The 22428-nt window shown below is 56.5% G+C and overlaps 1 protein-coding gene across 3 annotated transcripts in view; it reads right to left on the bottom strand.

Annotated features, from left to right (window-relative positions):
* KCNQ4 (potassium voltage-gated channel subfamily Q member 4) overlaps positions 1 to 22428 on the bottom strand; it is a 54237-nt gene that overhangs the window by 5985 nt on the left and 25824 nt on the right. The window contains exons 2-12 of one of the 3 annotated variants that reach the window (XM_045190892.2): positions 17427 to 17517; positions 16652 to 16778; positions 16235 to 16410; positions 15475 to 15600; positions 14957 to 15067; positions 14693 to 14788; positions 11773 to 11861; positions 9920 to 10081; positions 9547 to 9591; positions 3504 to 3724; positions 1476 to 1575 (exon numbers count right to left, since the gene is read on the bottom strand). In XM_045190892.2, the coding sequence (XP_045046827.2) occupies positions 1476 to 1575; positions 3504 to 3724; positions 9547 to 9591; positions 9920 to 10081; positions 11773 to 11861; positions 14693 to 14788; positions 14957 to 15067; positions 15475 to 15600; positions 16235 to 16410; positions 16652 to 16778; positions 17427 to 17517 (1344 nt within the window). The remainder of the gene's footprint in view (positions 1 to 1475; positions 1576 to 3503; positions 3725 to 9546; positions 9592 to 9919; positions 10082 to 11772; positions 11862 to 14692; positions 14789 to 14956; positions 15068 to 15474; positions 15601 to 16234; positions 16411 to 16651; positions 16779 to 17426; positions 17518 to 22428) is intronic. The other 2 variants (XM_053920892.1, XM_053920893.1) reach the window with 2 other exon arrangements.

Genomic DNA, 22428 nt, shown 5'->3' with positions numbered 1-22428 from the left:
AGCCCTGAATCCCGGGCACAGATTGGGCAATGGGAAGTTGGGGGTGGTGGGCAAGGGGCCATGTAGTTTACTCTGCTTTAGCACATCCATTCCGCCAGCCCCAGAGGGAATCTGGGAACCTGGAGCTTACTTCCCCAAAAGAAATTTAGGTGGGAAGACTAACTCCGGGGGATGGGCCTGAGCTAGAAGGGAGCAGTGGGGTGGAGATACTGGACAGCTTTGAGCAATTCAGGACTGAAAACGACTGAAGGCTTCTAAGTCTGAGTCCAGGGTGACTCCCATGGCTTGGGTGACAGAATGGATGGTGATGCCACTGCCCAAAATGGTGACCCAGGAAGAGGAGCAGGTTTGGGACATGCTGGGTAAGGAATCTGTGGCATGGTCAAGGAGCATTGACCTGGGCTGGGTGGCAGCTCAGGCACTGTGTTCCGAAAGCCAGTCACTTGGAGGGAAGAGACAGGGGGTGTGAAAAGAAGGTAGGAAGAGAACTCAGCTTCTCAGGGGTGTGGGGGAGTCTAGCTGACTCTGAGTTTTAAAGGAACACAAAAGGAAGAGGCTTGTGGGCAGGTGCATCAGCCAGGGAAGAGAGGAGGTGAGTCTGGAAGGCCTGGGGCTGAAGGCATCTCTGGAACGTGAGTCGCAGGCTGGAGACAGAGACTCCATGACAAAGGGCTTTGGGGGCCAGATCCATGGCTGGGCCGTGACTAAAGGGTTCAGGAGACCCTGGTTACCCCCTAGTTGTGGAGGCAAGGAGACCGCCAGTAGAGTCAGCAGGGCAGGGGCTTTCAAACCTTTTGACCAAGACCTACCGTAAGAAATACATCAGTACACACAAACCAGCACACACATCAGAAACCACTACACACAGACTCGCACGCACATAACTGAAACACACGTTTCATAAACATTATTTACCCTTACATGTGGGTATTTTCTATTCATTGTTTGACTGTGGCCAACTGCACTAATTTCACTAAGTTGATTTCAAACTGTTGCGACCTGTGGTTAAAAACCACTGCTCTAGAGGAAGTCCTAGGGAAACAGGTAGGCCGAGGGCAAGGCACCCAAGAAGAGAGAGAAAGTCTGAGACACAGATGGAGGGAAAGAGCGTAAGACAGAGACACAAGGAGAGGCAGGCAGATGCTGATACACAACCAGGCAGCACGAGGAAGGGGAGAGAAACAGAGTGGACGCCTTGGCTGTGAGGAGCAGAGCTGTGACGGGCAGCTGAGCCCACTGCCCCACCCAGCCAGCCCTCCAGACGTCGTAAGAGTATGCAGGAACCCTGCTGGGAGCCATATGCCACCCCCTCACCCACCCGCACAAGGGTGCCAGGCGGGCAGCAGCTGGCGTGCCCGGGAGCTAGGCCACACCTGGCCATGAGGGCAGGCCCCAGATGGGGAGCAGCAATGGGCTGGTAGATGAATGGAGGGGAGGGCCCCCCCCCAGAGGGCCCCCTCAGACCTAAGTCTCACCTGACAGAGCGGATGACCGTCTTCACAGCGGGCATGACATCATCCACGGTGAGCTCGCACTGGTAGCTCTTCTCCTCTGACACTTCCTCGGAGGGGCCCTCTGAAAAGGCAGGGGACACAGGTGGTGGCAGCAAGAAGGGGCCACTCCCACCCCTGCCACTACATGCCAAACCACCCTTAGAGGTACTGATAGGGAGACCGAGGCCCAGAACGGCCCAGAACCTTCCTGGAGGCATAAGTCAGACCAAATTTCAGCCTCCCACGATGCCCTACCCAGAGTGAAAATCCCCAGCTCCTGGCATGGTTTCTCCCTGTGGTCAGTCAGGGTAAACACCTACGAGATGGCCAGGTTCAAGGGAGCACCTTTGGCCTGGCCCAGGGCAGTCCACACAGAGCCCTGGAGGAAGCCCCACTGGCTCTCCCACGTAGGACAGGGAGTCCCGGAGAAGAGAGGCTTGTGGCCTCTCCACACACAGTCTTATCCTTCAGCCAAGAGGGAAGGAAGTTCAAGGGGCTCCCTCCCCTGCCCAGCTCTGCCATTGGGAAGGCCCCTCAATCAAATCATTTTCCCTCTGGATGAAAGAACCAGCTTTTCCGAGGCTGGTGCCCTGCACTGCACAGAGAGGTGATGCTGTCCTGGCCCCACAGAGGTGGGCGGTGGGGGGAGGCCAGGTATGTCCTGGGGCAGCAGGGAAGAGGAGGCCCTGGCACCAGCCATGCCCAGACTGCCGTGGGTCCGCACCTCCCAAAGACCGGTCTGTGGGGCTCTTTAACTTTCTAGGAAAGGGCTCTCCGAGTGGTCAGCTAGCAGCGTATTAGGGGCTGACACAGCACAGACAGAGGCAGCATAACTGGGCCCCCTCTCTCCAAGGCTAAAGGGGCTCCCTGCCCCCCACCCTCCATTGTAGTCCACCCACCGCTCCTTTCCCCGCCCAGGGGTCTGAAGCCTGTCAAATCTGGGAGAACTCTTCCAGGGGGCTTGATCCAACCCTCTTGTCTTCCCAAAGAGGACACTGGGGCACAGAAAGGGGCAGTATCTTGCCTAAGTCACAGTGCAAGTCAGGAGCAGAGCTAAAACTCAAACGAGTGACCTCTTGTCCTGGCTAGGTGGCTCAGTTAGTTGGAGTATCAGGCAGTACACCAAAAGGTCGAAGGTTCAGTTCCGGGTCAGGGCACGTACACAAGTTGTGGGTTCCATCCCAGTCAGAGTGCATATGGGAGGCCGATATGCACTCTCCCCCTCCCTTCCCCTCTCTCTCTAAAATTAATAAACATATCCTCTGTTGAGGGTGGAAATTTTTTAAAAAGCGACCTCCATCAGGTTCACAGCCTCATACAGTATCTGTAGACGGGGCAGGGTAGAGAGCACAGGCTATGGAGCTGGACAGACCTGGCTGAGGATAACAGCTCTGCCACTGACTAGCTGAGACCTCAGTCTCCACATCTGTGAAATGGGGATAAAAACAGAACCCGCTTCCCAAGGTGGCTGGGAGAAGTAAAGAGAGAACCCAGTGCCGGGCCGTACACAGTCCAGGCTCTGCACGCAGCGACCTCTGCCCCTCCCGGGGCACATCTGTAATGCAGCTAGGTTTTGATGAGCCCCCACTACATTCCAGAAAGCTCTGCTCATCTTCCATGGATAATCTCCTTTAATGCTCACCACAGTCCTATGAAGTAGGTACTATTATCATCCCCATTTTACAGATGAGGAGAATTAGTCCCTCAGAGAGTAGGTTACTCAAGACAAATGGCAAAGCCAGGATTCAAACCCAGGTAGCCTGGCTCCAAAGCCTGTGCCCTTAACCCCTACTAAATGCCACCCTCTGCCTTCTCATTCGATTCTTGGTCCAGAGCCCAGCAAAGCAGGTATTGTGATGTTCATTTTACAGCCCAGAAGCCCGGTGCCCAGAATTGGTGAGTCAGTTGCAGAGCCAGGACTAGAACCAAGTCTCTCCACCCTCAGCGCAGACTCTGTCCCCACCCTGCCACCCTCAGCAGGTCCTGGGCCCCAGACCCCCAGGGGCTCACCCTCAGCACACGAGCGGGGTTTGAGTCTCAGAGAGGCCCGGAAGCGGGTGCGGTCATTGAAGCTCCAGCTCTTCTGGACCTTGGTGGGGCTGCTGGCCTCACCCATCTGCTCACTGCTCGGGGAGGTGGCCATTGGCGGCGGGGCCAGATGCTGCTTGGAGGGGGCCGTCCGCCGCTGGGAGCTGCCTATGCGGATGCGGTCTTTGATGCCCATGCGGCTGCTGGCAGAGCAGATCGGGTTGGGGAGAGAGCCAAGTTAGCTGGAGCCGGGGTGGGCATGAGTGGAGACACAGCTGACTTAGGACTTGGGGGTGGCTATTGGGTCTTGGTTCTCCAGCAAGTGAAGACTTCCTGGGATGGGGACAAGGGTGCAGTGAGGGGGGGCCCTGACTCTTATAAGAAGCTGATCCAGGGTCAGTCTGAGCAGACCCTCCCCCCACCCCCACCTCCCACCCCTCATTGCCCAGACAGATAAGGGGTGCACAGGAGACAGATGTCAGAGTGGGAGGAGTGACAGAAACCCAAGAAGGAAGTAAAAGACAGACAGGAGGACAGAGGAGCTGGCCTGGCCCAGATGGGTGAGTGGGTGGAGGTGGTGACAGGCCGCTAAAGGGTGGAGAAGCCCTCCTGGCCATGCACCCCAAGGTTAGCCTCCAGCTCCTCGTGTACACAGGGGCAGGCTATGGGGAGTTCAGGGCATGTGTGTGTTTGCATGCATGCAACAGTGGGTACACATGTTCCAGTGTGTGTACATATATCAGTGCGCGTGTACATGTGTCAATTTATATTTTCCTCTTTCTCCACTCCCAGAACTACCTAATCCCACACTGCTCAGGTCAGGGCTTTAGGACCTGGTACGGCTACACAGGTAGTGCGCTGCAAAATCCTAAAGGCTCCATCACACAGACTTCAGTGTAAGTGGTGCCCCGGAGGTGTGCGGAACACTGGCCCGCTGAGGGGCCTGTGGGTTTAGCTGCCGGGCCCATGTGCATGCCCAGGACAAGTCTGGTGCCTGCCCTCCCAGAGAAGGTCTATAACCTGTCCTTCTGTGGTCTTCCCTGCTTGAACTGTGCCCACCTGGAGTGATAACCTGCCCGTGTGAGCATGGATTCTCCCCTCCTCAGCCCCACCCCCCCCCCACTGCCTGCTCACTAAGCTCCCAGTGAAAAGCACCTACATGAGTCTGCGCTCACGTGAGCACACAGGTACATCTCTGCACATGTGCAAACTTCCCTTCCCACCCCCAGGTCCCCACCACATTCCCCAGACCATGGAGGAAGACAGTGGGGGTGCTTGGGTTCCCCATACAGGCCCTGGATAACCGATACCTGGTAGAGTAACTCTGTGTCCAAGAGGCTCAAGGACCACGTTATCGCTGTTGGAGTAGGACCTATGCAAACGTCCCCCATCCCATGCCCTGTGGGAGTCATAGCTGCCTCCCTGCTGTGGCTCTCCACTTGGAAGGCCCCCAGCAGATAGGTTTGGGGGCCCTTTTATCCCAAATGTCTGCGGCCCTGGCTCAGGAGAGCACCAGCCAGTCTCAGAGGAGGCCTGAGGTGGGGCAGAAATTGGGGGACAAGAAATTGGGGGACTGTATCACCTACTTTCAAAAACTTTCAGATCAACAGTATAGCAGGGGATAGATTCTGGTTTCAGGTTGGGTGGGAGCCAGGGACCCCCATGCCCAGGGCATGGGGTCCAGCATATAGAGTCAAGGTACTGGGGTAAGGGAGATCTTGAAACCAGGGGCACCTTCAAGAAGGCAGCCAGGATGTACGGCCATCCTCACAGGTAGGCGCCTCTGCCCAGAGGGGAGAGGTTATAGGTTGAGGATTGGGGCCCTGAAAATCAGAAAGGAAGGACAGGAGTGGCCCCCGCAATCCAGCATGCTGTTTGCTGGCCCAGTATCCCCTCAACACATCCCAAAGATTCCAACCAAAGTTTGAGGTTGGCTCTCCCAAACTTTCCTCTGCAGAGCCATTCCTGCGAGCTCTCCTCATGCTGGCAAGCACCCCCACGCCCGCCCAGCCCGTGCACCCCGTCCTTCTGTCCTCCACTCCTCCAAGGGGGAGAGGGAGAGAGGGAGGTGGAAAACACCCTGACACTCAGCCAAGGGCTTGGAACTCCAGATCTCTGGGCCCAGCACGTCACTCCAGTGGTATTCTGGGGGAAGGGGGCAACCTCCCTGTCAGACGTGTGCAAGCAAGAGGGCTTGCACTCAGTAGGACTTATGGAGGAAAGGGTCTGGGGGCTTGTACTAGAGGCTTTGAAAAGTCCCTTTCCAGCTCTGATTCTGTGATGGTTGAAGGAGCTTCCAGCCTGGGGTGTGGGCTTCTATAACTCTCCGGCCAGCCAGAGGCCCTGGGCTCCTCTTCAGTGTGAGAAGGCTCTGTTTTCCCAGGGGTTGCCCTGGGTTCCAGCTCCTTGGGCAGGGCCCAGACAATGGCTCACATCAGCCTTTCTGGAGCCTAAAAGCTCAAAGAAAATGGAAAGAAACCTGGCACACGGCGGACATCGAAGGAGTGCCTTGGTTTCCCAGGCTCCTTCGAACACGCAAGGTCCTGTCTCACTGCCTCAGCCCTTCCAGTGCTCAGCCACTTCGTGTGGTGGGTTCCGTATTTTCCATCCCTGTTTTACAGATGTAGAGGGAGGTGAAATGACTTGCCCAAGGTCCAGTGCTCCTAGGGTGGAGCGAAGGCTGGCACCTAGTTTTCTGACTGTACAGACCATGTTCTTTCTCTGGAACAAGCAATCAGGACAGGGTCCAGGACCGTGGTTCTCCACTGGGGTGATTTTGCTCACTGGGCAACGTTTGGCAATGTCCGAGGCAGTTTTGGCTGTCACACTGGGGCATGCTCCAGGCTAGGGATGCTGTTAAGCACCCAGCAATGCATGTGACAGCTCCCGACAGCAAAGAAGTATCGGGCCCAAAGTATCAGTGGTGCCAAGGTCAAGAAACTCGGGTCCAGATCGAGAACCCACATTTCTAAGAAACAGGGCCTCTGGGTAGAGCGGCCAGGAGCTCTGTCAACCCATCTCCTACTCGTGGGCCCCCCACTGAACCCGTCCACAGGCCTCCAGAGGCACTTCTGGGAAACCCAGGACTCCACGAGCCCAAGCTGCCCGGCAGGGCCAACAGGATGAGGCCCACAGGGGCTCTTGGGTGCTTCATGACCCAGCTCTGCCCCCAACCTCAGCTCCTGACCTCTCACCCTCAGATCTGGCCACACCGGGCTGCCTGGTGCTTTGCCACATCTGTGCTCTCTCTCACCTCCTCACCTTGCCACTTCCTTGGCCTAGAATGCCCTCCCTCCTGCCCACTCCTTTTTGGGCCCTCTTGGGGTAAAGTGTCTGACACAAGCTCCACAGGCCCCCTGCCTCCTCCTGTCACTGCACTTCTCACACCGAATAGCAATTACTCTTTGCTGCTTTCCAGGAACCGTGTTTTATTCATCAGTGTGTCCCTAGTGTGGGGCCTGGAATGGGGCAGGGACCAAGGAATGTAGTGGTGATGTAGATAAAAGAGCTGGGCTCCAGACTTAGTGAGGGAAGTGCTGATCCCACTCCTTCAGGCGTCTGCTAGGTCCCTAGGTGGGCGATGGGAAGGTAAACCCAAGGCCCAGCAACAGTCAGAGTGGGAAGGACTCTCAGAGAGCCTCTAGTTCAATCTGCCCATTCCACAGGTGGGAAACTGAGGTCCAGAGAAGGGAAGCAATTTGGCTAAGATCACACAATGGGTCAGCGGCAGAGCCAGAACTCATCCCAAGGCTCCTGTAAGTGTCCCTCCTGGAAGAATGGGCACCAGGCCCATGCCCCCAGACTTGGCAGAGGCATCCCCCGGAAGGCTGGGGGCTCATCGGGGCCCCGAGGCAGATGGCAGGCGGCAGGCACATGCACCTTGTCCTTGGCCCATCCTGTCCCCCTCTCCAGCCCCCAAACTGGGTGGAGCAAGGAGGAGTGGGGACAGGAGGAGCAGGTAAGGGGGTACCTCGGTCTCCAGCTGGCGTGGATCCGAAAGAAACTCCGTTTACTACTAAACATCTGGCTGGAAAGTTGAGAACAAGACACAAACAGAGGTTAGTGGGAAAGAGACAGGTGGGCAGAGCATGGGGAGCTGCCAGGTGGAGCTGGCCTCCTGTTGCTGGTGGGAAAGAAGGCCCCCCAACCCAAATCATTCTCCAGCCCACATTCCCAGAATGTAGACATTCTAGAGCTTTGCATGAGGATCTCCTGGGGAGAAGGCTGAATAAGCAGACTTCTGTATCTGTTCTCCAGAGATTCTCCTTCTGGGGACCTGGGGAGCGGTCCAGCTATCTGCATTTTCAACAAATACCCCACAGGATGCTGATGCAAGAAGCCAGTGGACCATGCTTTGAAAAACACTGCTTTAGCATGTTATCACAAAACCCCAAAGAAAGGAGGCGCTGGCACTGACAATGCCAGGCCCCAGGCCAAGTCCTGCTCCTTGTCGTCCTGGGAATGTGCTCGACCTGGACCCATCCACAAGCACCGCTGAGGGTGTGGCCAGTTAGGGGTGGGACCTCCCCAGTATGTGTGTGGGGTCCCACTGGGGGCACCCACCCCATGGGGCCCAGAGAGCCAAGATTAAGGAATGGTCATTGAACCTCAGTCTGGTGCCTGACCTCCTAGAAGTCACAGCTCAGCCCCCTGGGGTCCCTCGGTAGAAGGGACACTCTACTACCACCACCACGAGCCCCAGTCACACAGACACTCCAGGACAGACAGACAGAAGGCTGGGAGTTAGTGACGGCCAAGCGCTCAGCAATAATCTGTTCCTAGGCCTTGGGGGGCCTAGAGACCCAGAGCAGCTGTGACGGGTGGTACAGGTGCTGGTCTCCAAGCTAATCTCTATTCCCAGAGCCTTCCTTTCGGGTGAGCTGAGACCAGAGTGAACTGGAAGCCACAGAGCACCCTGGCTCAGCTGGGCAAGGTTGCACCAATGCCAAAACTTTTGAGTTTCTGCCTGAAGACGGGATAACAATGACGGCCTTCAGGCCATGACAGAGAATCTGAGTGGGGCTGCACCGTGGATGCCGATCCAGGGAGCTGCCAGCCTGGCCTGGCCTGGCCTGGCCAGTCACACCTCCCCTGCCTCCAGCCCCAGACCTGGAGGGCTCCGCCTCTCCACCCGCTTCCTGCTAAGCCCCTGGCCAGAAGTGTCCTCACTGAGAACAGGGAAGGAATGCTGCTCCCAGCATCCCCTGCACAGAAACCACCTCCTCCCAGAAACCACAAGAACCAAGAGCTCCTTATCAGCTTAAACGTCACAGATTTTCTGCCCAGAACCCAGAGGCTCCAAGCAACTTGATGACTTTGGCAAGGAGACACGGCGTCAGGTGGCAGAGGCAAGCTTTCCCTGCACCTCCTCCTCCTCCTGACCACAGAGGGGCTCGCCTCTGCTCCCCTTCCTTGTTCTGGGCCCCGGGCTCAGCATCACACCTGAAGTTCAAGGCCCTGATGCCCAGCTGGCTGATGCAGGGGTGATGTGTGAAAATGAGACAAAATAAAGAGATGGGTAGAGGACAGGTAGGAAATGAGGTGGGATCGAATCCTTGACCTCCAAGCTATACCTCCACCAGGGCAGCCGCTTTCCCAAACTGTGAGTGAGGGGGCTTCCCTTATCCAAAGAAGCTTAAAATTCCACTATTATGAACATTTATGTGGGAGTAAACATTATTTCTTGGTTCTTCTTTCAAGATGCAAAAGCTTCAGGCAAGTTGGGTCAAGGGGAAGAAGATTGTTGGGAGCAGCAAAATGTCCCTCAGTAAGGAGGAAAGGCATTGTGGGAGAACCCCAGGAGGATCCTCTGGGTTAGCAAAGCAATGGACAAGGGTTACACAAGACAAGAGCATTCGCCATTGGTTGAGTTTCCGTAGGTCCTACAGCGGTTCTTAGTCACAGAGCTCTCTTTCCAGCTGGCATCTCGTTTCCAAGAGGCGAGTTCAGTGTCTAGCCCTTCCTAGAGAAACATGCTGGGGGAGGGGTCCCTGCCCTCACACGCCAGGATGGTGTCCACGATTACCTGAGCCGTATGCACCTGTGGCCAGCAGCCTCCTCCTCTCTCCAGCTTCCGGGGAGGGATGAGGGTGCAGGGATGGAGGAGTGAGGGGGGCACGTAGAAACAGAGAAAGAAAGAAGACAATGGAATGAATGGAGGAGGTGATGGGAAAGGATGGTGTGGACAGATTCCCCCACTCTCCCAGGTGACAAAAAAGATGAGTCCAGCCTGGCCCTTCCAGAGAGGCTCTTGGCCGGTACCTGACAGTACCTGGGAGTCCCCAGAGCAGGCCCAGACACCCATGTAGTGGCTGGAGGCGGGTCTGAGACAGGATGAGACAGAGAATGAAGAGGAGGAGGAGAAGCAAGAGGAGGCGGTGGCCCCACAGGGCCCCTACCTTTCCCCAGGGCAGAAGGAGGCGCTGCCCGGCCGGTGGCAGGTGGCAACGGGCGGGTAACGGGAGGGCGCTCCATCAGGTACCGGCGCCCGCCGCACCTCTAGGGGCCGTAGGCCCCCGTTGCGGGCCCGTTGCACGTGCTCAAACAAGAGGGCCAGCTCTCTGCAGGAGAGGGCGCCGTCAGCGGCAGGCAGGGCCCTGGCACCACCCCCTCACCAGGTGGGCACTGAGCTCCTAGCTCACATCCCACCAGGCCCTGCCTCTCTAGAGGTGCTCCAGCGGTGTGGGGTGGGGGAGGCAAGCCTTCCTCCCTCCTTTTCTACACCTGGGGAATCCTCAGGGATGCCAAGTGTGGCTGTGCAGGCGTGGCACACTCCAGAGCACCTTCCCCAGGGGGCCAGTGGGAGCTCAAACCCACTTGCTCTGCCCATTGAGCTGACCGCCTGGATGTGGAGCTGTGCCTCCCCGGAGACCAACAGCAGCCCTGAACTCCTCACCCTCCAGATATGACTCTGGATTTTAGGGGGGAAACTGAGGCTGAAGAGGGAGATGTGGTAGAGTGACTAGCCTAGCTTCCTTCTCCTGCAGCTCTGGGTTCTTGGAGACCAGATTTGGGGCTCAGCTTCTGCCTAACTCTCCAGGCATTTCCTGCTTCCATAACCCAAGGAAGCTGTCTCCCCTTTCTGCCTTCCCATTACTTAGGCGAAGAAACTGAGGTCCAAGGGGCAGGAGGCCCAGTGGATCCAGAATCTCCAAACCAAGCTCTGTCCCTCTTACCAGAGGACCAAGGACTGCCTCACCCCAAAACCTTCCCTCCCCCTCACACACATCATATTTCTAACAAACCAGCGCCTGCACCACGCCCCAAGGCCAGGGCTTGAGTCCTTGGGGCTCCTCCTGGAAAGGGCAGCTTCTTTTAATCTAACCACCCTCCTCAACTCTGAGGTGCGACCTTGCCTCTGTCAGGTGGAGAGATGGTGGTAACCAGTGTGATTACAAGAACCCCCCTTCCCAGCCCCTTTCCTCCAGCTCTTCCCCTGGGAATCCCCTGGGGCTGGGAGGGAACAGGGAGGAGGGCAGCCAGGTGTAGGAATGAGTGGGATCGTGCAACAGCTGCGCTTGGAGAACTAATGAGGCAAAAAAAGGCACCCGCAGAAGCGCTGAGCACAGCAGCCGGGCCCGCCTTGACACCCCCTTGCTGCCTCCCTGCCCACGGGCCCCAGCCCTGCTCTGTGGTCTTCATTCCTGCCCGAGGGCCTGGCCTGGCACCTGGCCACACAAACCTTGATGATGCTATTAATAACCCCCTGTGCAGTCTTACCCCAGCCTGGGCCAGTGGGGCAAACTCACTTCTGGGCCCTAAGGCTGCTGCCTGGCACAGTAGAAGGAGGTACATATTCACACCCTGGGGTGCTATGCTGGCCCTTGCACCCAGCTCTGGCACACCCATTCTTGCCCACCCCACCCTTTCTCTATCCCGCTGCAATACACCAGGCTGGCAAGGGCTAACACTGCCCCCAACTCAGACTGAGGGGGGTGAGCTGGCTGTGCCACTGCCCTGGGGGGCATCGGCTCTGGATAAGTGTGGGCACTGCCAGCATTCCAGAGCTCCGGGGGAGGGGCAGGGTCCTACCCCATGCCCTGTATTCAGTGTCCACGGCCTTCCCTGGGCACAGAGAGTGTGAGAGGACCCTCCAGGCTCCAAGTTAGGTAGGATCTACAGAGCCAGCCCCAGGTGCTCCCTTGGGAGCTGACACCCCTTTCCCACCCTCCAGGGCTGAGTCCCAGCCACTTGTTCTCAAGAGGCATTACCGTCAGCCCCTTCCCCCGCCTCCCCCTGCATCAAGGCCTACCTGAAGGAGGGGAGGATACTGTCGTAGTAGTACCAGGTGGCCGTCAAGTAGGCCCGGCTCATGTCGGTGGAGTATAGGCGCCATGCAGCCTGGTGGTATGGGGGAAGGGAAACGGTGCATAAGGCGTCAGTGAGGGCCCTCGGCCCCCCCACCAGCCCTCTGCCCCTGAGAGCACCCAAGCCTTGGGCCAGCTGAAGGGTGCACAGAACCAGAAGCCAGTTCCAATTCCATAGCCACCAGTAGGGCCTGCCAAAGAAATGGTGGCCTGGAGAGAAATGACTTCCCCAAGGTGACGAGCAGATCAGCCTCAGAGCCAAGGGCCTAAGAGCTGGGGTCCAATCCCAGCTGTGCCCCTTATGAGTGCGGGCCAGTTAAGTAAAGCTGCAGAGCCTCAGTCACCTCACCTGTAAAATGGATGTGATGCTCCTTACCTAACCGGGTGTTGTGAGGATGAAGTGGGTGAACGTGTGTGACACGCCAAGTGCAGTGCCTGGCATATAGTTGGCACTTAAATACCAAGTCCTCCCGTTAAACTCTCCTGTCATCTCCCTCACTACAGCTGATAGATACCTATGCATTGGGTATTCGATTAATGTCTTTGCTCCTAGACTGTGAGCGGTGCCTTGGTCCCCACTGTATCCTTGGCACATGGAAACTGTTCTGCAAATGTCTGAGGAATGAATGCTGACTGGGTGAATCATTATTACTAATAATCACTCCACCCCATCTTTCCCGGCTGCCTGTCACTGCCCCTGGGGTTGAGGAGGGGAAGATAGGGCATCACCTCCCTCTGCATCCATGGGCTTGCAAGCGTCCTCTGCGGCAGGAGGGATGAGCGCCAAACAAGGTCTGTCTCCTCCCCTCCAGGTAAGGAGAAGAGCCAGGGAGGGACTGTGAGTGGGGTGGTCAGCGAGGGCAGGGAGGCATGGAAGCTGTTAGGCAGGACGGAGTAGAACTGCCCTGTATATCCCCCTTTTGGGGGGGCCCCTTGCCCTTAGCGGACTGCCCACGGATGAACTCCACAGCCAGGCACCCTCCCAGGACAGGAATATTTTTACTTCCTGCTTGCACAGGCCCCTGGCTTAGGCTGGGGAGCAGCTGCCAGACTGTCTCATTAATTATGGGCACCACAATACCAGCTGTCTCTCGGCATGGACAGTGCCAGCCGCCTGCCCCTACATTGCCCCTTGGAAGGCCAGCTCCCCAGGGACAGTGGCCATTGTGCCCCAGGGGATGCTGAGAAGGAAAGGCTGTGCTGGTAGCTGCAGATAGCAGGGATGGGGAGCAGAATTCCACCGTGGGGAGGAGAGATAAGGAGGGATGAGTCAGACTTGGGGTGGGGGGCCAGAGGGTGGCACGCTGACATGGGCTGTGCCAACATTCCCTGTCCCTGCAGGAGTGTCTCTTGTACATACTCCTGACCAGGGAGAAGCCAAGGCTGAGTCACAGAGTCACACAAATCAGAGCTCACGCCCTGTCAGAGTGCCTCAGCGCAGTGGGGGAAACTGGGGCCACACACTCCTGTTTTCCACCCGACACTTCTGGCTGCCGCTTCTCCATCTCCTTGGCTGGTTCAACTTTTCCTGCCCAGCCATGAAATGTTGAGGCTCCTCAAAGCCCAGTTCTGGACCATCTTCTCTGTTCCCTCTTTCTTCTCCCGACTAGGGGAGCTCATCCACGCCCAGGGCTTTTGTTACCAGCTATACGCGAGGGCTCTCCTTGTCTGCCCAGCCCATTCCTCTCCTCTCAGCTACACACCTGTACATCCAGTTGCCTGCTCAACATCACCACCTGGGGGCTCAGAAGACCCTCGGCCTCCACCTGCACTAGCCAAACTCACATTCTTCATGTCCCAAATCTGGTCCCACTCCAGGGTGCAGGGCCATCAACCATCCCGCTGGGCAAGCCAGAAATCTGGAAGTCACCCCGTCATCTCCCTCTCCCTCCTCCCTGACATCACTGATTTCACCTCCTAAATATGCAGCATCTGCCCATTTCTTTCCATGTCACCTGTTGCGACCCTAGTCTACATCACCCAGCAACCCGCCTCACCAAACTGTTACCAGAGTCTCTTATCTGGTCTCCCACACATACCCGAGTCGCCCTCCAATCCATTCACTTCTCAAAACACAAATCAGACCATGTCACCCTGTCCCCTCCTTCACACTTGCCAGTGGTTCCATGTGGCTCTTAGGAAAACGTTCAACTCCTCCCTATCTGGGCCTGGCCCACCTACCCACTATCCACTATCCACTCCTCCTTCAGCCTTCTGTCCCAGCCCTGCTAGCTTCCTTCAAGTTTACCAAACACAGCAGGACCTTTACATATGCTGTTCCCTTACCCTGAATACTCCCCCTTCACCCGTCACCTAATTAACACCTACCCATCATCTAGCTCTCCGCTCAAGTGTCATTTTCCCAGGATAGTCCTCCCTGAATCCCCCTTCAAGGTCCCCAGTTAAAAGTTCTTCAGAGAACTTTTTCTTTCTTTCAAGGCATTTATCTCAGTTTGTAGTGACAACGTTCACTGGTGTGGGGAGGGCTTGTGGGATGAATTAATGAATTAAAGTGTTAGGAGTGGAACAGGTTTGCTGCCGGCTGCACAGCTGACAGTGTCTCTCCCAGGCACCTAGGGCCTCTCGTCCAGGCTGTATCCCACTTCAGGCCCTGCAGAGCTGGAACCTGAGTCGGCCAGTGGGGCAGCTCTGGCTAATCCTACACTGGGCATCTGGTGCACAGGGACGTTTTCAACAATCTGAGTCAGCATCCAGCTCTGTTCCTGACTTGGCACCTGACCCAGAAAAGTCACATCTCCTCTCTGAGCTTCAAAGTGGAGTCACAGTTGTGAAGCTGGGACACAAGAGTCAGCACACAGTGGTGACCCACCAATTCAGTCCAGGGGCTTCCTAGGCATCCTGTACCTGGATGAGGTTGGCTGCTGGCATCCTGCGCTTCTCGAAGTGCTTCTGCCGGTGTTGCTCCTGCACCTTCAGGGCAAAGCCGGAGCCCAGGATGCCCTAGGGGGATAGGCATGGTTGGGGGAATGTGGAAGTGGGGACAACGAAAGGCAATGTCTGCCCCTCTGAGGTGCCCCTCACTGCTAATGCATAATAAGGGCTTAGCAGGCTCTGCCCCCAGGCCCCCTCTCCCCCAGACCCCTCTCCCCCAGGCAGACCAGGACTCACAGCAGGCAAGGCAAAGAAGGAGATGCCTAGTAAGGCGAAGCCGGCAGCCAGGACCCTGCCAAGCCATGTGTGAGGCGTCTTGTCACCATAGCCGATGGTCGTCAGTGTGATCTGGGAACACAAATGGGTCACCCACAGGGCTGGTCACAGGGGCCACCCACAAGAGTTGCTGAGGGCACAGACAGATGGAAGCATGATCACGAGGGAAAGGGCCCCCTGGTTGCTCACAAGGGGCCAGTCATGCAGAGTGGTTAGGGGCACAGACAAATTCCACTCCCACCCCAGCCCCAAGCAAGAACATAGGTCACAGGGCCTTGACATCTGGGACTAGATGGGAGCGCAAGCAGGTCCACTGGGGCCAGTTGGGGAGGGGGGGGCTAGCATACAGTCTGGTCATTGGGGGTGGGGGGCCCACCCAAAGCAGGGAAGACAGGGACAGGCTCAACCCTCAATAGAAGGTCACAATGGCCAAGGATGGTCCTAAGGAGAAGGGCGACCCTACACAAACCCTCACCTACCGTTCCCCACCACAGTGAATCAGCGTAGGAGGAGAAGTCGGAGTTGGCGTCCTTCTCGGCCAGGTAGACCAGGAAGGACGCGAAGATGAGCACCAGGAACCCGATGTACCAGGCGGTGATCAGCTCCTGCGGGGGCAGCAACGGGTGAGAAGACCACAGGCAGGGCAGAGAGGAAAGGCATCAGGAAGTGGGCAACGCTGTGCCCACCAGTGAGAAGGGGGAGGCTCCCAGAATGGCCAATGACAGGTGTTGGAGAAGCAGATAAAAGCACCCCACCTCTTTGTACCAAGGTTCTACCCGCCTTTCTTAGCTCCTCCCCTCCGGGAGGCCCTTCCCCTCCTTCCTGAAACTGCCTGGCTCTCTTAAAATTGCAGGGCACGCCCTTGACCCTCCAGGTTCCAGGCTCAGACCTTCGCCCCCAAGCCCATCTTGTCCGGCCCCCCCGCCCCCCCCCCCCCCCGTCTCACCCTCAGACCCCCTCCCAGTTTCCCACTTTGCTGTGCACGTAGACCCGCCAACCCAGAAGTTTCTGAGACCTTCCAACCTACACCTAAGGCCCTGCCTCTTGGCCTGGTCAAGACTCCTAGACCCCGCTTTGGCCCAGATTCCGCCCCCGGCTTTGTCTCACTCCTTGGGCCCTGAGTCCGGACCTCCAGGCCCCACCCCGTACCGCCTCCCTCCCCAGGTTCCCCTCTGGCCCCGCCCCCTACACTGCGGCCAGACCAGGCCGGTTTCTGACACGCCCCCAGGGGGGCCTCACCTTGCTGTGCGCGTAGACAACCGAGCCCAGCAGCTTCCAGGTGCCCCCGCGGCGGTCCATGCGCACCATGCGCAGGATCTGCAGGAAGCGCATGCTGCGCAACGCAGACGTGGCAAAGATGTTGCCCTGCGTGCCCGCGGCGATGACAGCCACTGAGGCCACGAACACAATAAAGTCTGCGGGGGCAGGGATGGTGAGGTCATGGCCGGCGCCCAGCGAACCAACCCACCCTGCGTCAGGAGCCCGAGGTGGGATCTGGGATAGTGGGACTGTGTGGGGAATTGGAAGGTTCCATTGAGTCAGTGCCAGTAGCCAGGGTTAGGTCAGGGATGGATGGGGTCAGGATGTCAACCCTGGGGCTTGGGGTAAAGGGTCAGGTGCAGGGGAGTTTGAGGGAAAGGCTTTAGGTTTTATTACCGATGACACAGAAAGGTTTTCTGGCAAAGCGGAAGCGGCCCTGCCATCCTCGGTAGCGGCAGCAACATCCAGCCGACCAGACACGGATGATGTACTCCAGGCCAAACACGACAATCATCACAAATTCCTGTGGGGCCAGGGGCCTGAGTTCTCCCCAGTCTCCAGGACCGGGGCCCAAGTCACACAGCCCAGAAAAAGCCTGAAGTCCCTGGGTGAGGGGTACTGGGATCCCTCAAAGCACCTCTCCCCGGGGTTCTTACACCTGGATGAGCCTGAGGGTTCTCAAAGGCAAGTGGCGCCTTCCAAAGAGACCAAAAGTCCAAGTCTGGCCTCTCCTTCTCTGCATGTGAGCTGTGTGGGTTTTTCTCCTCACCCCACCTTCCCCCTCCCTGTCACCCCGGACTCTCAAAAGCACACTGGGTAACATAAAGAGTGGCCCTCTTTCAGCTGTCACCCTCCCAGATGCTTCTGGTTAGGGAGAAAAAACAAAACAAATAACAAACATCTCACTACGGGTGGAGTTAGCAGTTTGGGTCCTGAGAAGGAGTGGAACCTACTCACCTCCTCTCTCAGCCCCTCATGAGCCCTGGTGCCCCAACACCTGCTGTAAGGCAGGAGTTGAAACCCAGAGAGGAGCAGCCACCAGCTCGGGGAACACAGAGCACAGCAAGCTGCTCTCTGATCCATGGTATGAGAAGCCTCTCTGCAGCCTTCGCCCGGAACCCAGAGATGCCACCTCACACGGCCTCCCTCAGACGGGGACTCCAGCACTCACCAGGATGAGGAGACACTCATTGGCAAGTTCCTGGTGCTCCTGGATAGTGGACAGCACGGACAACACCAGGCAGCTGAACACCAGCAAAAATCTGCAATTGCAGCATGAAGGGAAGGGTTAGACTGCTAAATGGACAGGCTAGCCCAGGAGCCTCAGCAGGGGGCTGTAGAGTCAGAGGAGGGAAGCATTATTTGAGAAGAGTTATCTGGAAAGCAAATAAAAGAATCAGAAGCAGAGTTCCCTGGAATCGTGGCTCTGTGCTGAACACCAAAGGGAGAAGCCCCCACACTCAGGGCTACTGAGCTCACAGGCACCCTAGAGTTCTCTCCACTGCCCTCGATGCAGGCTGCGGTTCAGAGAGGTAGTCACTTGGCCTTGCGTGGTGGGTTGTTCTGGGCTGGCAGTGGGAACAGACTGGCCCAGGGCCCCACAGTCAGGAGAACACCTCCCGGCTCGGCCACTCTCAAATGTGGCCTCAGCCCCTGGCTCAGATTCAAGGTTGTTCTAAGAGAAGTGCTCCAGAGATCAGATGGGATGGGGTGGGGGGACGGCAGGGAAAATCAGCAACTGAGGGAAGGGAGGGACTCCCCTCCCCCATTCTCTGATCCCTGAGGTGGCAAAAAGCTTGGCTTCATCTGCAGAGTGGAGCCAATTGCCCCTACCTTTATGGGCCCCCGAGAAATTAAATAATGAGACAGCTATGGGAAGAAAGGGGATCAGGGAGGACAGGTAGAGGAGAAGGATGCAGAGGGGGAGGGGTGTGAAGAGGGGAGTCAGGCAGGAACCATGCCATGGAGGCCTGGAACTCCCCTGAAGGCAGCGGGAAGTGACTGAGTGGCCCCGAGCCAGATGTTTAGACAAGGAAGGAACTTTCGAACCCAATCCCTCCACCATTTCCCTCAACCCCAACTGCGCACATGCGCAAACTGAGGCCCAGAGAACGAAAGGCACTGCCCAAGGTTACTGAGTGTGTCCAGGATGAGACTAGAGCCAGGGTTCCTAACTTTCCAGTGGGTGGGCAGAGGGAAAGGGCACGAGGACAGAAGCAAGTGGCCTCGGGGAGGACTTGAGTGTGTGAGGGAGGCAGAGACACAGCTGCAGGTGCAGCCAAAGGGAATGCTGCTGGGCTCCAGGACAGTTCCTCCTTGGGATGGGGTGGGGGGTGCTGGACATGCCTGTGCCCTGGAAGAGGCGCCTGAAAGAATGGACTTCTCTGGAAACGCATCCCTTGTGGGCTGACCCACCGCCTTCCCCAAAGGTCCCCAGAGTCTCCCCACCTGGGACAGCTGATGCTGCATTCTGCCTAAAACACCTTACCATGGTAACGTGCTGAGACTGCTCACCCTTCCCCCCCAGCTCCCCCTTCTCTGAGGAGCCCTCTGGGATGCCCCCTGCCCTACTGTTCCCTCCAGTGCTGGTGTCCCCGTATGTGGCCCACGTCACTTTCTGCACGGCTTTATTTGTGTTCATGTTTCATGGTGACAGGGGCATGGTCAGAGAGTCGGAGAGCTGGGTTTGAATTCTAGTCCTGCTGTGTGTGTGGCCCCAGGCAAGTTACCTGCCTTCTCTGAGCCAATCTCCTCACTTGTAAAGCAGGGGCTAACAGGAGGAAAAACATGGTTAGGGCATGGCTCCACCATGACCCACTTACACCTCCTTGGAGAGGCACTCCCGGCCTGCTTGGAAGGCAGGTGTCGAGCTGCGTCCCAGCATATGGCCCTGGGTGAAGGAGGTAGGAGGCAGATGTCAGTCAAGGGTTTTGAATGAATGAGGGAGGAGGAGGAAGAGGCCTCCTTAGCCAGTTCCAGACAAGAGCGAAGTCAGCGAAGACATGAGGCCTGGGGGGAGAGCACCAGCTCCTCCCGTTCAATTATTAACCACAGAAAACGCAGTGGCCACACTCACTGGGGATAGGAACTGTCGCTGGCACAGGGCTCCAGGGCAGAAGGGCCCTCCCTCAGGTCATGTCACCCATCCCCCTCCTCTGGGAAGGGCTACAGCCAAACCGCAGTGAACCTCCACCCCAACCCTGGGCAGTAACCCTGCAGTCCCACTGCTCAGCCCCCCAAGGGGCTGTCTGCTGGGTGTTTCAAAAAATTTTTTTCTCAACAGTTTTCCTTCTACAGCAAGAGTTACACAAATTCACAATAGGTTAAGTGAAAAAGCATATTAGAAAACATGAAGGGCAATGCGATCCCAATTTTTAAAATGTAGATGTCTTTTATGTACTATACACCAAGAGTCAGCGAGACTTACCTTTGGGTGGCAAAGTTCAGGGTAACTTGACTGGTGTTTTGCTTTTTTGCTTCTCTGCATTTCCCAATATTTTTTAGAATAAACATAGGTAGCCCTGGCTGATGTGGCTCAGTGGGTTGAGCGCAGTCTGTGAACCAAAAGGTTGCCGGTTCGTTTCCCAGTCAGGGCACATGCCTGCGTAGCGGGCCAGGTTCCCAGTTGGGGGTGAGCGAGAGGCACCTAATTGGTGTTTCTCTCACCCATGGATGTTTCTTTCCCTCTTTTTCTCCCTCCCTTCCCCCTCTCTCAAAAAATAAATAAATAAAATCCTTTTTAAAAGAGAATAAACATGGGTAATCACAAACTAGTATTTTTAAACATTTCCTTAAAAATACAAATGGGAGGGGGGTAAAGAGGATGGGAAACCACTGTCAACCCTGCCCCACCCCTTCACACGATAGCCTCTGCCATTAAGCAGGTGTGACGGTGTGGCAGCCTCTCCCCAGAGTCCAGCTCACGTGTCCAGCTCACTGCTCAAGGTCTTTCCTTGGATGTCTAGTGGCCTCTCACACCCAATGGTTCCAAACACACGCTCTCGATTTGCCCTCAAATTTTGCTCCTCTCCGGTCTCCCCATCTCCATAATGGCACCACCCAGGGACTCGGGCTGAATGTCTGAGCTACCCTGACTCTGCTTTCCCTGACCCTCCACATCCCGTCCTTTAGAAATTTCTATTGTCTCTACCTTCAGAATAATCCCTGGACAGACCCGGCCCACCATCCTGACTCAGCCACCACCTGCTGGCCCCTGACTGGCCTCTTGGCCTCCATGCTGGCCCTGCTGTCACCCACTCTCTTCAAAGCAGCCAAGCGACCTTCCTCTAGTGCAAAACCAGAAACCATCCTCCTCAAAACCTTCCGCTGACTTCCCATCCCGCAGAGAGCGAAGCCCAGCCCCTCGGTACAGCACGTCCAGCCAGGCCTTCTGAGACGGCCCCCCACCCCCACCTCTTGAATTTGATCTCCCCTCTCAACCCATGACCACTGGGCTCCAGCCTCCTGGGTTCTGGCCTCCTTGCCCTTGCTGGAACACACCAAATGTGTTTGTACCTCCAGGCTTTGCATTTACTTTGCTGTTTTCTCTGCCTACTTATTGCTCCTTTACTCGTCCAGGTCTCCAAACATTACTTTCTTGAAGTCCCCAACTACGCCCTCTCCAAAATAATGGCCTCACCTGCACTCTCCCTCCCCTTTCCCACCCCTTACCCTGCTTTATTTATTTATTTTTTCATAGCGCTGTTGAAAGACCGAGTAAGTGAATAGCAGAATTTCAAGTTAAACATCAGGATGTCATGTCACTGAAGCCCCCAGTTTGTACCCACTGAAGAGGCTCCCAAAGCTTTTAGCACATCCACCTCTGATCCATCGGTGTCCCTGGCATCCTTCCTGAGAAGGGAAGAGAAGGCAGGCCTCTGACCTTGATGGACTCCACTTGATAGATGCTGTTTAAAAGCCCCTGGGCCCTGACTGCTGGGCTCAGTTGGTTGGGCGTCATCCCACAAAGCAAAAGGTGGCCAGGGCACATACCTGGGTTGTGGGTTCAGTTCCCAGTCAGGGCACTTACAATGGTTTTCTCCCTCTCTCTCTCCTTCCCTTCCCCTGTCTCTAAAAATAAATAAATAAAATATTTTCTTAAATAAAAAATAAGTGAATAAAAAGGCCCTGCACTTCACCTCTCTGTGCCTTTATGCACTGGGTGGGAGTTTTCTTACCCTAGATGCCCGTTACAGCCAAACAGATGGACTTGACCTGACAGAGAGCACCTTGTGTTCCGGGCGCCTGAATCAGTGTTCCTAACTTCTCGAGGAGGAAAGGGGGCCCAGGGAGGGACACACTTGCTCGAGATCACTCAGTGAGTCAGTGACACAGCTGGGGCTAGACGGGCAGCTCAGGTCGACCCCACTGCCTTGGCCTTCCCGAGGGGTCCTCACACATATGCCCACTCTTTGGACAGCAGGAGAGAGATCAGTGTCTGGAGCTTAGGGAGGTGGGGAGGAGGGATGGAGCCTTGCGCTGGGGTGTAGCTGTGTCTGCCAGAACCAGAGTGTGACTGCCCCCGTGCAGCAAATAAGGACTAGAGGATTGTCTCTGGCCCTGTCTGGGGCCTCAGTTTCTCCATCTACACAAGTGTAACTTGGGCCTCTATAATTGCCCCAGCAGAGAGGCCAGACTGGCAGCCACTTTCTGCAACAACTTTGCCCATCATGTCTGGCATTTTGGAGCCCTTGCCCAGCCCAGGAGGCAGAGCAGGGACAGGTAGGAGCTGCCTGGCTGGCTCTCCCTGGCTGGGGCTTACGGTGTGACGTCACAACCCCTCCTCTCTACCTCCACCCGTGCCCCTCCCCCATTCTGTGACTATTCCACGTATTCAGGAGGGCAGCAAGGGGGAGGCAAATGGTTTGCTTAGAGCTGTGGTTCGCACACTATCGCAGGCATCAGAATCACCTGGAGGGCTTGTTAAAATAGTGATCTGTGGGCCCACTCCTGGAGTGTCTGCTTCCGTAAGCATGCAGTGGGGCCTGAGGGTCTGCATTTCTGCAATGTCCCCTGGTGATGCTAATGTTGCTCCTCTGGGGACCACACTTGGAAAATCCCTGACGTAGCTAATGGGAGTGGTTGTGGCTGACCAGTTATCAGCTACCTCAAGGCTTTTGAAACAACTGTAATTATTGCCTTCTTCCCCGCTCTCCCCCCAGCCCTCACGGCCT

This window comes from Desmodus rotundus, chromosome 3, assembly GCF_022682495.2.
Source record: "Desmodus rotundus isolate HL8 chromosome 3, HLdesRot8A.1, whole genome shotgun sequence".
Lineage (NCBI taxonomy): Eukaryota > Metazoa > Chordata > Mammalia > Chiroptera > Phyllostomidae > Desmodus > Desmodus rotundus.
Note: the sequence above shows the minus strand (reverse complement) of the source record. Positions and strands in the feature narration are given on the sequence as shown.